The following is a 12,932-nucleotide window of genomic DNA, read 5'->3' as shown; positions in this document are numbered from 1 at the left end:
TGCCAGCTCCTCTGAGCCCCTCAGGAGGCCAAGGGGCTGCTGAGGAGCAAGTGGCAGCTCTGAAATATTCCCAAACTTCTTCAAAGCAAACGGGTTGTGACTCCTTGCCATGCTGAACTTCTCTTCTAAAACAACAGTCACATGCTCAGAAATACAAACGAACTTTATTCCCAAGGATCCTTTGACGCAGCATTGTCCTTCCAAGGTCAGCACAAACTCCAAAATCTGAGCAGAACTGGTAATTTCTCAAGGATTATCCACTGGCGTCATCCTTCACTCGAAGGCTGAGCTAATTTTAGGAGGATACAGCCAACAACATCCAAGGATGATTATGCAGACCCGAGATTTGGACATTTCTCAAAAGCGGGAACACACAAACTCCTGGCACCTCTCCTTCTACATCCATGTTAGTCCTACCTGCCACAGGGTATTTTTCTTTGGAGACTCATCTTCATTCTGATCCTCCATTACTGACGTGTTCTGGAAAAAAAGAACAAACATTACTTCAGCTTTTTACTCTGTGACAATTTCTTGCTCTACAAGCATTACAAAAAAGCAAATCAGTTGAACGGATAAAATTCATTTTCCCAGTGAACGGAATTCTCAAAGACTTCTGGCCACAAAACCTGAGTATTATAAATAAATTCCCCTTTTAACTGACATGTTTATCAATTCCATTTACTGTAAAGATAACTCCCCAACCCCGCTTCAATTTCCTTTGACAGGTTTTCATGCAGCCTTTCAACGCTTTTCTCACTGGGAAATAAATTCACTTTCATCCTACTCAAGCCAAAGCAATTAAACCTGTCAATGTATTCAACCAGCACTTTCTGCCAAAGTTAAATTGCATACAGCTAGGCAAAAAAAAAAAAAAAAAAAATCACTATACACTACTTACATACAACAGAATATGCTTTTTCCCCAGCTCTAGGAACAGGGATCATTCTCTGCAGAACATCTCTGCAATTCACTGCCCAGGCTGTGTCTACAACGCTTGGCAGTCACCCCTGCCTTTATTGCAGTGCTCTCCCCACATCAGAACTGCTCCTCACCACTGCTTCCCTCCCTTTCCTTCACCAATAAAAGATGGAAGGATTTCTACAAACCTTCAGCTGCTACTGTTTCTCTGAGTTCACCTCTGTCTCCCCCAATCTTTCCCTCCTTTCTGTCCCTGTTGTTGATGAGCTGCTCCCTGTTGCTGTCCACAGCACAACCACCATCTCCTCCTCTGGGCTCCCAAGTCCCTCATTCCCAGGCAGTTTCTGCTTCCCCCAGCCCTGCTCTCCCCACCCCTGTGCCCAGGAGACTGGCAGAGGGTTAGCAGGACAAACTGAGTGTCCTCAAACACTGTCTGTATTTATTTCAGCCTTCTTCCCTTCTGTCTCAGCAGAAACAGGAACAAGAGGCTCAAGTAAAACACACAATGGAGTAAAGCCACACAATTCCCGTACTCCTGCCATCTTGGATTATGGATAACTCCTTAGAAACTACATCCACCCCCACTCAAAACACAATTCCATCTCAAAAGCATCATCTCCTCCTCTTTTTCCGTAAGGACGTGCTGCACAAACCCAGAAATGAACAGTATCCCATCTATAGCAACCCTTCGTCCCCCGCCCAGCTGCCTTGGCTCAAGCTTACCTGAGCCCTCCCTGAAGGTGTGGAAAAACATGTGGCACACGGACTTTGGACAGGAGAATAAAACTGTGGCCACAGGTGATGGAAAGACTGAACTACCTGGTTATGACACACATGATAATGACATGTACAAGCCCAAGAGGTGGCTGGAGGGGAATCCAGAAAGGGATAAAGGCAGGAGATGTTTGGGGTGACTCCACAAAAACATGTATTTTAGTGTTTCTGGACATACATAGAACAGACAACCACACCTTCCATGGTCATGGTCTCTGGAGTTACACATAACCACACCCTGCCCCTCCCACTGGGGTGCAAACCAGTGCAGGGGGTGCTCTCCCCCAGCAGGGAACACACAGCAGCCCCTCACTGACTGAGACCCAGCCAGCCCACACCATTCCAGAAAGCAAACATGCCACTAGGGAACTATGCACTTCCTTTGATTTTATTTTATTTCCATATGAATATGTAAAAATACTCATTAGAGTGATTATATGTTGTTAAGGGTACATCCAATTAGTGTGTTCTTAAATGAGTAAGGAACATCTCCTCTCCTTTGGCAGCTGAAGGCTAAATAAACCCATGGATCCTGGGAGCTACGAGCAAGGAACACTGAGAATATCTAATACAGGTGGCTTGGGTCAGCAAATTTAGCAGAAACCCCATATTTTTATCCATTTATCCACCCTAACTTTCCTTCAGCAGGGCACGGTGAGACTCTGCCACTGCATTTCTCCTTTTATCAGAAAATATCTCAGAAATCTTTGCCAAATTTCCCAGGGATGGAGACTAAGAACTGCCTCCAAAACACGATGTCATCCTGGGAACATACAAGAGAACTAAAGCACAGCAGCAGTGTGGCACAGGGTGGTTGGTGCTGTCTGTGCATTTACTGAAGGCACCCTCGATCCCCCCATCCAGGTCACCAACAGAGACACTAAACAGGACCAGTGCCACTGCTGAGCCCAGGGGAACTCCAGCAGTGACCAGCTGCCAACGGGGTGCAGCACCATTCACTCCCACATCCACTCATCCAAAGGAGAAGACGAAGGACTCTTGCATTTTCCCTGCCTGTCTCCACTTTTCCCTCTTTCTTCAGAGCAGCAGAGCACAGCCTTGGCTAAGACAACGTCTTAGATCCACAAATGGATGCCCCGGTACAGGCAGCACTGCTGCCCAGAGATGTGTGGATACAAATATGCTGCTAGCAAGAATTTTTCTTGCTTCTTTCCAGTCCCGTGAGATATTTTTCTCTCTCACGGAAGATATTTGTAGAGTTCTATAAACTATGAACACCTGTGACCTTGCAAAACCTTTGTTTATAGTACAGTAGAAAAATATTTTGACAATGGATGTTTTAGGATTTTAGCTAATCACCCCAAGGAGTGGCTGATTCTGATCCTTTGACCAATTAGACTATGAAAAAAAAAGTCTATAAAAGAGTTGTAAAATAATTAAATAAAGGAATCTTGCTGCACAATTCCTGCCTGCTGGATCTCTCTTCTCCTCCCTATCACTGGATACCACGATAGAGATGCTCCCATGTCCTGTCACCATCTGAGGGGGCAGGTAACACACCTTGATTCTTAGCCTGGAAATGAATACTGTATTCAGATACTTCACCAGGAAGTTGGCAGCTGCATTCATTTAATGGTATCTACTACTACAGCTTCTTGTGTTCTCTCTTTTCCCATCCTGACTCATTCCACACTTTCTTACTGTATTTTAGAGCTTTTAAATCCTTCATTCTTTCCCCTTCTGCTCCCAAATACATGTTGTTTTTGCTATTACATCTTCTCTTTCTAATAAACTTGCTCTGCTTCCCTTTTAAAACACTTCATTTTGGGGTTATTCCCCCCATCACACACATCCCAATTCAGACTCCAATCTCTCTCTCCAGCACTTAAGCCTACTAATTGGAGGCCAAGAGATGATGGGTAGATCCTGCCCTGTTGTCTGGAAGAAGCAATTAGACAACTCTGATCTGTCCTGCCCATTCCCAGCACTTGACAGAAGGACTTCAAAATTCCTAACAGCTGGCGTCACCAGTCCTGGCTCCTGGGCTCCAGTGCTTGTGCAAGAACACAGATCAGCATCTCCAAGTTCAACTCTTCCCTCAGCCAGCACCTCTTGTTCACCCCACCCACCTCCACATAAAGCCGGTTTCCCAAGTGGCTTTGAAGTGGCATCACCATGGAATTCACCCCAACTCCCTGCAGCTCTGCTGCTGAACAGCTCCACGGGCTGACAGAAGCAGTGGTGTCCCATCCCAGTGATCCCAGCAAGGCCAAGCTGCCCTTGCAGACATTCCCCAGGCGTGATTTCGACCCCCACGAGAGCCTTGCAGCTCCTCACAGTGGAAGCAGAGCTTCTAAATATTGTCAATTCATCTTGTTTATATGTTCATTTTTTCCAGAGATTCTTGTGAAGTTGCTCACAGCTCTTGCAAAAGTAGAATGATTATTTCCAACCAGCTGTCATTCCTTAATTAGTCAGCCTGGAGTAAGTGCTCTCCATCCCTCCTGGGAATGGCAGTGACAGCCAAGAGATAACAATGGGTCCAAGCTGGGATGTTTTGTTGCTGCCTTACAGTTGTTAAAACCCGACTGAATCGAGTTACACTGAGCAAAGCCCCAGTCTCTATTTCCACTGACTGTAACCAGAAACGGCAGTAAAATTTACACATTGCTCCACAAGCTGGGCAAGTTTAAAAGCTCATTTCCTGGAGATTTGCATCCCACATTCCTTGCTTAGTCCTGCAGAAACTTTAGGCTTTCTTTAGTCTTTCTGCTCCACAATACCTCAAGTTTCTGGGATTTCTATGGGGTGCAGATAACCATGGCAAAAACAGGTTCACAAGTTACTTGGAAAGAAAGAGGTTCTGACAAGCCTAATTACATCAAGCTAATTCCCTTTGGAGATTATGAGAGCTTCTGAAATAGAACCAACTGTGAATGATCCCCAAAGGCACAGAAATCATAGGTATTATAAAACTCCATAAATCACAGTTTCAATTAAGATCCCTGGATACCAGGTAGTAACTGATGTCTCAAGCACAGCAGTTCCATGGATGCGAGGCAGTGAGGTGCAAAAGCATCCCGTGTTTCCCTGCAGGTGACTGGCACTGCAAGGCTCCCCTCCATCAGCAGGTGCAGGAAAAGCTGCACCTTTTCCAGCAGAAATCCACCAAACCTGGACAGGCTGCTCCAGATTTCCAGCAGGCTGCTCTTAGCCTGGGTTTGCACCCTGCTCCAGGAGCTGGGAGTGCCTTGAGTGACTTAATTGCCTGGGCAGGGGAACAGCCCAGTGCAGCTTTGTTCTTAACCCACTTGGAGCTCCAGTATCGGGACAGCAATTATGGAAGTGATAGCAGGAAATCCTGGGAACTGGGGCAGGACACACGAGTTTCAGGAGCAGCACCAAGCAAGGCAGACAGCACTGCCAAGTTTCTTTGATGATAAAGTTTTCCCTGACAAAGAAGAGATTCACAGGATACAGAGGATGTATGGACAAAACAAGACAACAGCTGTGTTACCTTGAAAAAAAGAAAAGAGTCTTATATTTGGGCTTTAGTGAAAGGGATAGGAAACAGGAACTTCTGTTTCCCACTACCCTTGAGACGACACCATTAATTCCCATCTCAGTTAAAGACCAAGCTAAGTCTTCAACAGTCTAACTTCTCACAAGATTCCCACTCTCTGGAGAAAAACACCAGGAAATTTCAGTGAAAATTACAAAAGAAGCAAAACCAATTAAAACAATTCAGCTAAACAGGCTCTGATTGATGTCCTTTAACAAATGACATCTGACTTTGAAGAAGTTGAAGGACCAATACAAAATAACTAGTACATACGTGGATACCTTGGAGTCAAACTCTGCAGGTTGAGTACACAGAGCTGGAGCTTCAATCCCCTCCTGAACCCAGCTCTGCCACAGAGGGACTGCTGGAGGTCCCAGCACACATTTCCCAGGGAAAGGGAGGAATCCACCATCCTCCAGGACAGCTGGAGCCAGCAGAAAGGGAGGAAGCTAGGCAGCCATCTGCACCAGCTAAAAGTGATGAGCATGTGCCCCTCATGGCCTCCTGCTTTCAATAGAGCAGAAACTGCCAAATGCTTCAAAGCATTTCCAAATGAATGTGAGCCTCTCCTTTCGGAGAAATGGGCAGCATTTGCTAATCCAGGAGCCTGTTAAACAATGTTTATTAACAACATCTTCATACTTGATCAGGGATAAGAGGGGATTTTCCTCTTTTAACTATGGAGAGGCTCTCAGTAAAAATAACCTGTAGCACAAATGTGAAATTAATTTGGAGAACCCCTAACCTTGACTGCACAAAATGGGAATCAACCCCCCCCTCACACCAAGGACCAAATCCCTTCTTTCTCACCCTCCTCAAGATCTGTGAAGAAATGCAAAAATCCTGCAGTGCTTCAAAACGCCAGGTCAGGAACAGGCAGTCACTGACAAAGGATGCTCATCCCACCCACTGCAAATTCATCACCACAAAACATTTCTTTGGAAGCACAGCCATGGCCTGTGGATGGAACAATGGCATCAAAGCTCACGTGAAAGCATCAAAAGGTATGGACAGTAATTCAAATCTGGTCAAAAAAGATGTTGGGTTCACAGAGGAGGCAGCACCACCACACCTTCAGCTATGGGTTTAACCTCACTCTATTGCCTACAGAAAATGGTTCCTTGCAATATTTTCCCACTAGTTTTGTATTTTTAATATAGTGAGATGATCCCATCATAGCTTTACACAAAAATAAATACTAATTTCATTCAGAAAAGCAGAAAATAGAGCCCACAGTCACATGATTGTCCACATAAAGAGTTTCTGAAAATAGCTGATATTAGACAAACTTAATCCACTGTCCACAGCCACTATAAAGCACTTGGAAAAGCAAAACTCTGAGGTTCATCAAGTTAAACTTGATTTAGTTTTCAGCAGTCCTGTGAGGATCAAGAAGCTGGACTGGACAATCTTTATGGATCCCTTCCAATCTGAGATTCTGTATCAATCCCAGGATGACACCCAGAACCCCAGAGTGGGTGAGGCTGAAGGGCCCACAGGGGCTCCCCCGGCGGCACCTCCCTGCCCCAGCAGGGCCATCCCAGAGCACAGGGCACAGCAGTGTGCCCACACAGCTCTGCAATATCCCAGCGAGGGACACTGCACAGCCTCTCTGGGCTCTGCTCAGGGCCGGGCCCTGCCCAGGGCAGCACTTCTGCCTCCTGTGCGGGGGAATTGCTGCGCTCAGGCCCTGCCCGCTGCTCTGGGGCCGCTGCCGGGCCCCGGAGCAGAGCCCGGGCCCTGCCCTGAGCCCTCCCTGCAGCCAGGGACACCCAGGGCTGAGGGCCCCTCTCAGCTGGGGCTCCTCTCGAGGCTGAGCAGCCCCGGCTCCCTCAGCCTGTGCTGGGCACGGAGCTGCTCCAGGCCCTTCCTCAGCTGCGCAGCCTCCGCCGGCCCCGCTCCAGGAGCTCCCTGGCCCTGCTGGGCTGAGGAGCCAGAGCTGGGCACGGCACCCCAGAGGTGCCCCCAGGGCTGGGCACAGGGGCAGGATCCCTCCCTGCCCTGCTGGGAATGCTCTGCCTGATGCCCCCAGGATCCCACCGGGCTCCTTGGCCTCCAGGGACAGCTGGTTGTCCACCAAACATAAAAGTTCACTCCACTGACCATGGCCATGTCTATATTTGATGTCTATATTAGTAACTGCTTGTTTCAGCTTAAACTGAACTATTTATGTAAGCACTGGGGATCTGCAAGAATTAAGCTGAACATGCTTCAATTCTTACCTAGCTTGCTGCTCTCTCAGTTGCCAGGTTTTATTTTAGTGCAGCTATTGCTGGAAGTTCAAACAAAAAATATACTCAAAATATTTAAAGAGTCTACCAAGAGCCAACAGCTGAAGGCAAAATTAGAAAAAAAACCCTCATACTGAAAATAGGGCATCAATTTTTATTTGGCCTCTGACTAACCACCAGAAAGTTTAGAAGAAGACATGCTGAATTCAGCACCACAGTGCCCCAGTTTGTGTTTCAAGCTGCTACAAACAAACTCCAAAGTTTGACCACAAGTTATAGATGGGAAGTTTTTAAAAGATACCTAATGCTCTTCCATACCCAGTTTGACACCTCGCAAGGGTTTGTTCTGCAGGAGGTTTTGGCCAAAGCAATAAATTCCCCAAAACTAAAACTGCTTGCTCTTGCCTCTGTTAAGAGAAGGAAAATCTCCAGCCACTCCTCACCTAAATGTTCCAGAACAGTTATTTTTGCAGGTTCCAAAGACTACAAGCAGCTACTAACCAGGTCATTCTGCTTAATCACCAATGCCTTGATGATTGGCAATTAGTACCACTATTTTAACTTTGTTTCTAGAGTATCAGTCCTCACCTTAAACACATTATAAATTAGCTGCTGATCTCTTGTGTATATATATATATATATATGTATATATATATATATATAAATGTGCCCAAACTGCAGCCTGAGCCTGCCTGGCAGGGCAGGACTTTAATCCTTACCCCAGCCTGTGAAGGACTACAGCTGACAGAAAATCGTAACATCAAAATCACTCTGTGGCTTTTAGAACTTCTGCAATAATGTATGACACGCTCTCAGAAAGGTTTACATCAAAAATATTCACTGACTGACTGTTAGTTCAATTTAGGTCGTTGTAAGAAACAAACCAATTCCACTTCTGTCCAAGTTCAGAGCTATTTTCCAGCAGGCCTCCATTTCCACACAGCAAGCTGATGTCACCAGAAAAACAACGTAATTACTGCAATCCCAAGAGACATCCAGTGGGGGTTTGTTTGGTTTTGTTGGGTTTTAAATATGCAGTAACTGGTTAGTTCCTAAGGGCAGCCTTACCTCAATAGGTACTGCAGGATCACATCTAACAGCACCTTCCTTGCACAACTACTCCAAAGACACCCTAAACTCTCATTTAATGTTCTGAGTGTCTGGAGTAAAGGGTCGGTAACCCAAACCTGCCTGTATCCATCCCATAAAAACACGTTGTATTTACAAGGACAATGAGTAGCGAATTGTGTAATTGTAGCAATTTGATGACTCATCCCTGCACCACTCCAGCACCAAAGCACGGCTTGCAACACTTGCACATGGTGCAAACGCTTGTGCTGAATGGAAAACCAGAGCCCAAATACACAGAAACCACTCTGTCCACCTGTCCCTCAAGCAGAGAGCACGGCAGGTGCAGGATCAGGAGAAATGGCAAAAGCACTTGGCACTTCAGCCAGGCCAGGGCTGGGGGCTACGTTAAGGTGCCCAGTGCTGAGCTTGAGCTGCCAGGGGGAAATTTTCAGTCAATAAAATACTACTACTAATAATAATCGTAATACTCCCCCAGCTGGTGCGAGAGCAGCCAGCAGCAAGAGGAGCCAGCAAGGCTCCCTGCAAAGCCTCACCTGAGGCTCACTCAGATGAAAACCGGCTTCCTTTTCCTACCCCTGCACTCTGCAGCCCCTGCCCAGCCCAAGAGGAGCTTTAATTCCACCTTCGGCCTACAAGTGGTGTTTGTTTTTCAGGTTCATGCCTTTCACTGTCCAGTCACTCAGCCTTCCTTGGCAGACACTGATGTGTGCAGGAATCCCACCCCACATTCCTGCCAGAGCAGCAAAACCTCAGTACTCAAACTGTATCAAAGCAGTCATTGAGCTTATTACTGATATCAGTGCTAACAGCTGCAGTCACTTGCCTAAAACATTTCTCAATGACCTTTCACTACTCTAGAGGCCAAATACCTCAAAAGAGAAATCCTTTCTGTCTGTGAGTAACTTTTTTTAACAGCAAAATGTTTAAACCAGAAACATGGCCCTGATAAACTGGCTGTAGGAAGGTACAGATATTAGGAGCAAGGTGTTGGTTTGCTTTTTCAATTTGTTTTTTTTTAATTAACAGAAGTTACCCCAAGTTCTCAGCTACAATCGTTAGCAGTAGGTTTTGCACTAACGGTTCATCTGTTTTCCACATGAATTCATTTATGTAGAATCTGCACTTTTAATCTTAATCCATCCCAAAGTAGAACAGTTTTTCCTCTGTACTGCTAAGACTCATGGGAAACTTCAAACTATGTTACTTACACTGTGAACTCACTGAAAGTTCTGAAGGAAAAGCAGAGATGAAGTTTTTAAAGCTTTGACTACACCACGTTACTTGTTCAGAACATCTGCACCTACAACTGTAGCAGAAGCTACACTAAATAACTGGATTTGGTTAGGCAGTTAGGAAATTAGGTATGTCAAGCTTTTGGGTTTTTTTTTTTTTGTTATAACGAAAACATTAAGTAGTATTTACTACCTTAGAAACTGTCTCAATGCTTAGTAAAGAGCCCCTTTAGCTTTTATTTCCTGTATTAAAAAAGCATCCAAAACAGAAAACTTGAAGGGAAAATACTGGCTCGAGATTATCATTGCTTTTCTTCCTTTTAGAGCAGATGCAAAGAGACCTCTTCAGATCCACTCATCTCATCATTTATAGGACTTGCAAAAGGAAAACAAACTATTTAAAGTTGCATTTCAGTGCTGACTGCTCAAATTAGCACATCTGACGGAGGGTTGAGCACAGAACAGCAGCTGAATTCCAGGGCTCCAGGAGCAGCCAAGACACTCCAGAGCCAGCTGATGCATCCCTGCAACACCCAACTGCTCCATCAGCACTGCTGTTCACAGCCCAGAACCTGCCCCATCACCTCCTACAGCCCTGCATCTCCCATGGAGCATCCTTGGAAAACCCCAGGTGCTGTGTGGACACCCTCACTCCAGGGCAAGGCAAAATCAAATTCCGAAAGCTCCAAAAGTTGGACATTTTTCTCTGCACCACATTCCTGGGTAAACAAGGCAGAAAACACCACTCTGCCCCACACAATTAATAAGTGTTAACAGTATTCCAGATTAAAGGTAGGATAAGTAACATCTGGGAAGCAAATTTCAGGCTAAGCTAGTAATTAGATCAGTTCAAATTCATCAAAAATAAATTAGCCTCTGTTAAGATTAACTACACATTTGCAACTTGGCTGCCTGGTGTAAAGTTAAAATACTTCAAAGGTTATTCCTGGTTTCCCAGAGGGAATTTAGGTTCAGATCTCTTCTGCTGTTTCCATATCAAACCAAAGGGAGTTACCTCGAAGTGCCAGCCCAAAGCACAACCCTCAGCACGAGGGGTTTGAAAAGCTGTGAGAGGGAGGGGACACTCAAGAGCCTCAGACACTGCAGCCAGGGAAAGATCCCAATCCTTAAAGCCATTTTTTCCAAACCTGATTGATCTTTTTTTTTTCCTCATATCCACTACTGCTCAGTACTTCTGTTTTTCCCTGAGGTCCAGAAAGTCCTTGGCAGTGTCCAAGGCCAGGTTGGACAGGGCTTGGAGCAAGCTGGGATAGTGGAAGGTGTCCCTGCCCATGGCAGAGGGTGGACAAGGATGAGCTCTGAGGTCCCTTTCCACCCGAACCATTCCATGAAAAGCCCTGCAGCCCTCTAACCCTCAAGGAAAACAACCTGGAACTGAAGGAAGAGAAGCAATGGGCATGAACCGGCAGCCTGAGGAAGTGGCTGAACAACAAATAGCACATAGCAAAGCACAGATAAATGAAGAGTAATTTAAAAATAAGGAGCTCCAAACAACTACAAGCCCACAGCCACAAATTCATTGCCATTAAATACTAAGGCACCAGGACTGGAGAATCAAAACCAGTTATTAACTTCAATTAAACATCCAGTACTTTCTTTTACATCCCTTCTTGCTTTGCCCTGGCGCCAGGACTGTTCAAGAATTTATTCTCATTCTTTGGGTTTTGCTCTTCTTCCCCAAGGATCAGCAAAACTTTAAGCAGGTTTTGAACAGGCTTTTATACAAACTTTTACAGTAAAAGCTACACAAAGGTTACTCAAAGCCACTGAACAGTACGAAATACTAAACATGCAGCAACCCTCAATTATTGATCTTTTGCAAAATAGAAGGTATTTGCACCTAAAAGAAATACAGAAAAAGTAGCCACTGCAATGAAAATTCAGTAAAACTGAAGCCTAGAACCAGTGAGCTACCCCAAGGAAGAATCTTGTCCTAAGTTCAGTTGTTTCTCCAGAGATGTACGGCATTGTACTCCAGACTTGGGAGCTCATGAATGTGTATCAATCTTCACAACTGCTCGGGAAATTCTAATCACTCACTAATTGTCTGAAACACAAGCTTTTGTTTATGCACAAGTGCAGTGTGGTTTTGGAACTGCTGATATCCAAGCAACCCAGAACCTGGAGAAAACCTTATCTCCATGAAGGCTGCAGCCTAACTGCAGCTAAAGCAAAAAGCCTTCAGTAATACAAAATGTAAAAAAATACTCAAATCATTTTTTTAAATATCCACCCAGCCTTGCCTGGGGTTAGGCAGACACTCTGAACTCGAGTGCTGATTTTATCTGGCTATTCAAAGGCATGTGCAATTGCGTAATTTAGATTTCACATGATTTATATAATGGATGGTAAATGTTCCTGACCTGGAAGGTCGGCACCACTTCTCTCTCCAAAACTTCAAGATCCAGTTGATGAATACAAAATGCACCTAACTGTAAGACTCTACAGAACAGGGTTTGAGAACAGCAGGAACTGTTGCCCCATGTCTCAGGTTCCTGCGTTTGGAAGATTATTTTCCATCCATACTCATCAGTGCCTGATGTCACAGCACAGCTTCTTGTGTGAGAGAAAGGTGGCAGAGCTGTGGCACGGCAAACCAAAGCCAGGGCCAGCTGACACCAACCCCTGGTGCACCCCAGCCCCAGCGCTGCGCCCGTGGCAGTGCCAGCAGCATCCTCTTCCCCAGGCCTGGGCAGGATGGCTCGAGGAAGGAAAGCTGCTGCCCTCACTTCTGAACACAGGGACAGTTCCAGAGAGAAAGCTGAGCCTTCCCGCAGGGAGGCTTCGCAAACAGGACTGTTTTGCCACAGAAATATTACACAGAGGAGTAAAAAGCTCAGTTTATAGTTCCTTCTTTCTCTGTTGTACCACTTCCTCTAGCCCTGCCAGATGGGGACTGGTACAATTTGCTCAATCCCGTGCTGCAGCTGTAGCCAGCTGTGCTACCCTTGACTCTCGTGCCTCCCTTGATGTATTTGGACTCTCCCATCATTTCAAAGGACCACAAGAAACCAACCACCTCTGTGAAGACTCTCAAATGTCAGTCTTGAAGGCCTGCAAAACAACTCATCAGATGCAAATCACAGAGGCTCAGGGAAAGCTGGGAATGGGCAGCCTGCTAAGCACCCAGGAGTCTGTCAC

At 45.7% G+C, this 12,932-nt stretch overlaps 1 protein-coding gene across 6 annotated transcripts in view; it reads right to left on the bottom strand.

Moving 5' to 3' along the window:
* The window catches only part of FBXW11 (F-box and WD repeat domain containing 11), a 66,917-nt gene that overhangs the window by 29,299 nt on the left and 24,686 nt on the right, over nucleotides 1-12,932 (bottom strand). For all 6 annotated transcript variants that reach the window (XM_069028548.1, XM_069028553.1, XM_069028549.1 and 3 more), the window contains one exon: nucleotides 418-480. In XM_069028548.1, coding sequence (XP_068884649.1) covers nucleotides 418-480 — 63 coding nt within the window. The remainder of the gene's footprint in view (nucleotides 1-417; nucleotides 481-12,932) is intronic.

Source organism: Aphelocoma coerulescens, chromosome 13, assembly GCF_041296385.1.
Source record: "Aphelocoma coerulescens isolate FSJ_1873_10779 chromosome 13, UR_Acoe_1.0, whole genome shotgun sequence".
Taxonomy (NCBI): Eukaryota; Metazoa; Chordata; class Aves; order Passeriformes; family Corvidae; genus Aphelocoma; species Aphelocoma coerulescens.
The sequence above is the reverse complement of the archived record's forward strand: the minus strand, read 5'-3'. Positions and strand labels throughout refer to the sequence as shown.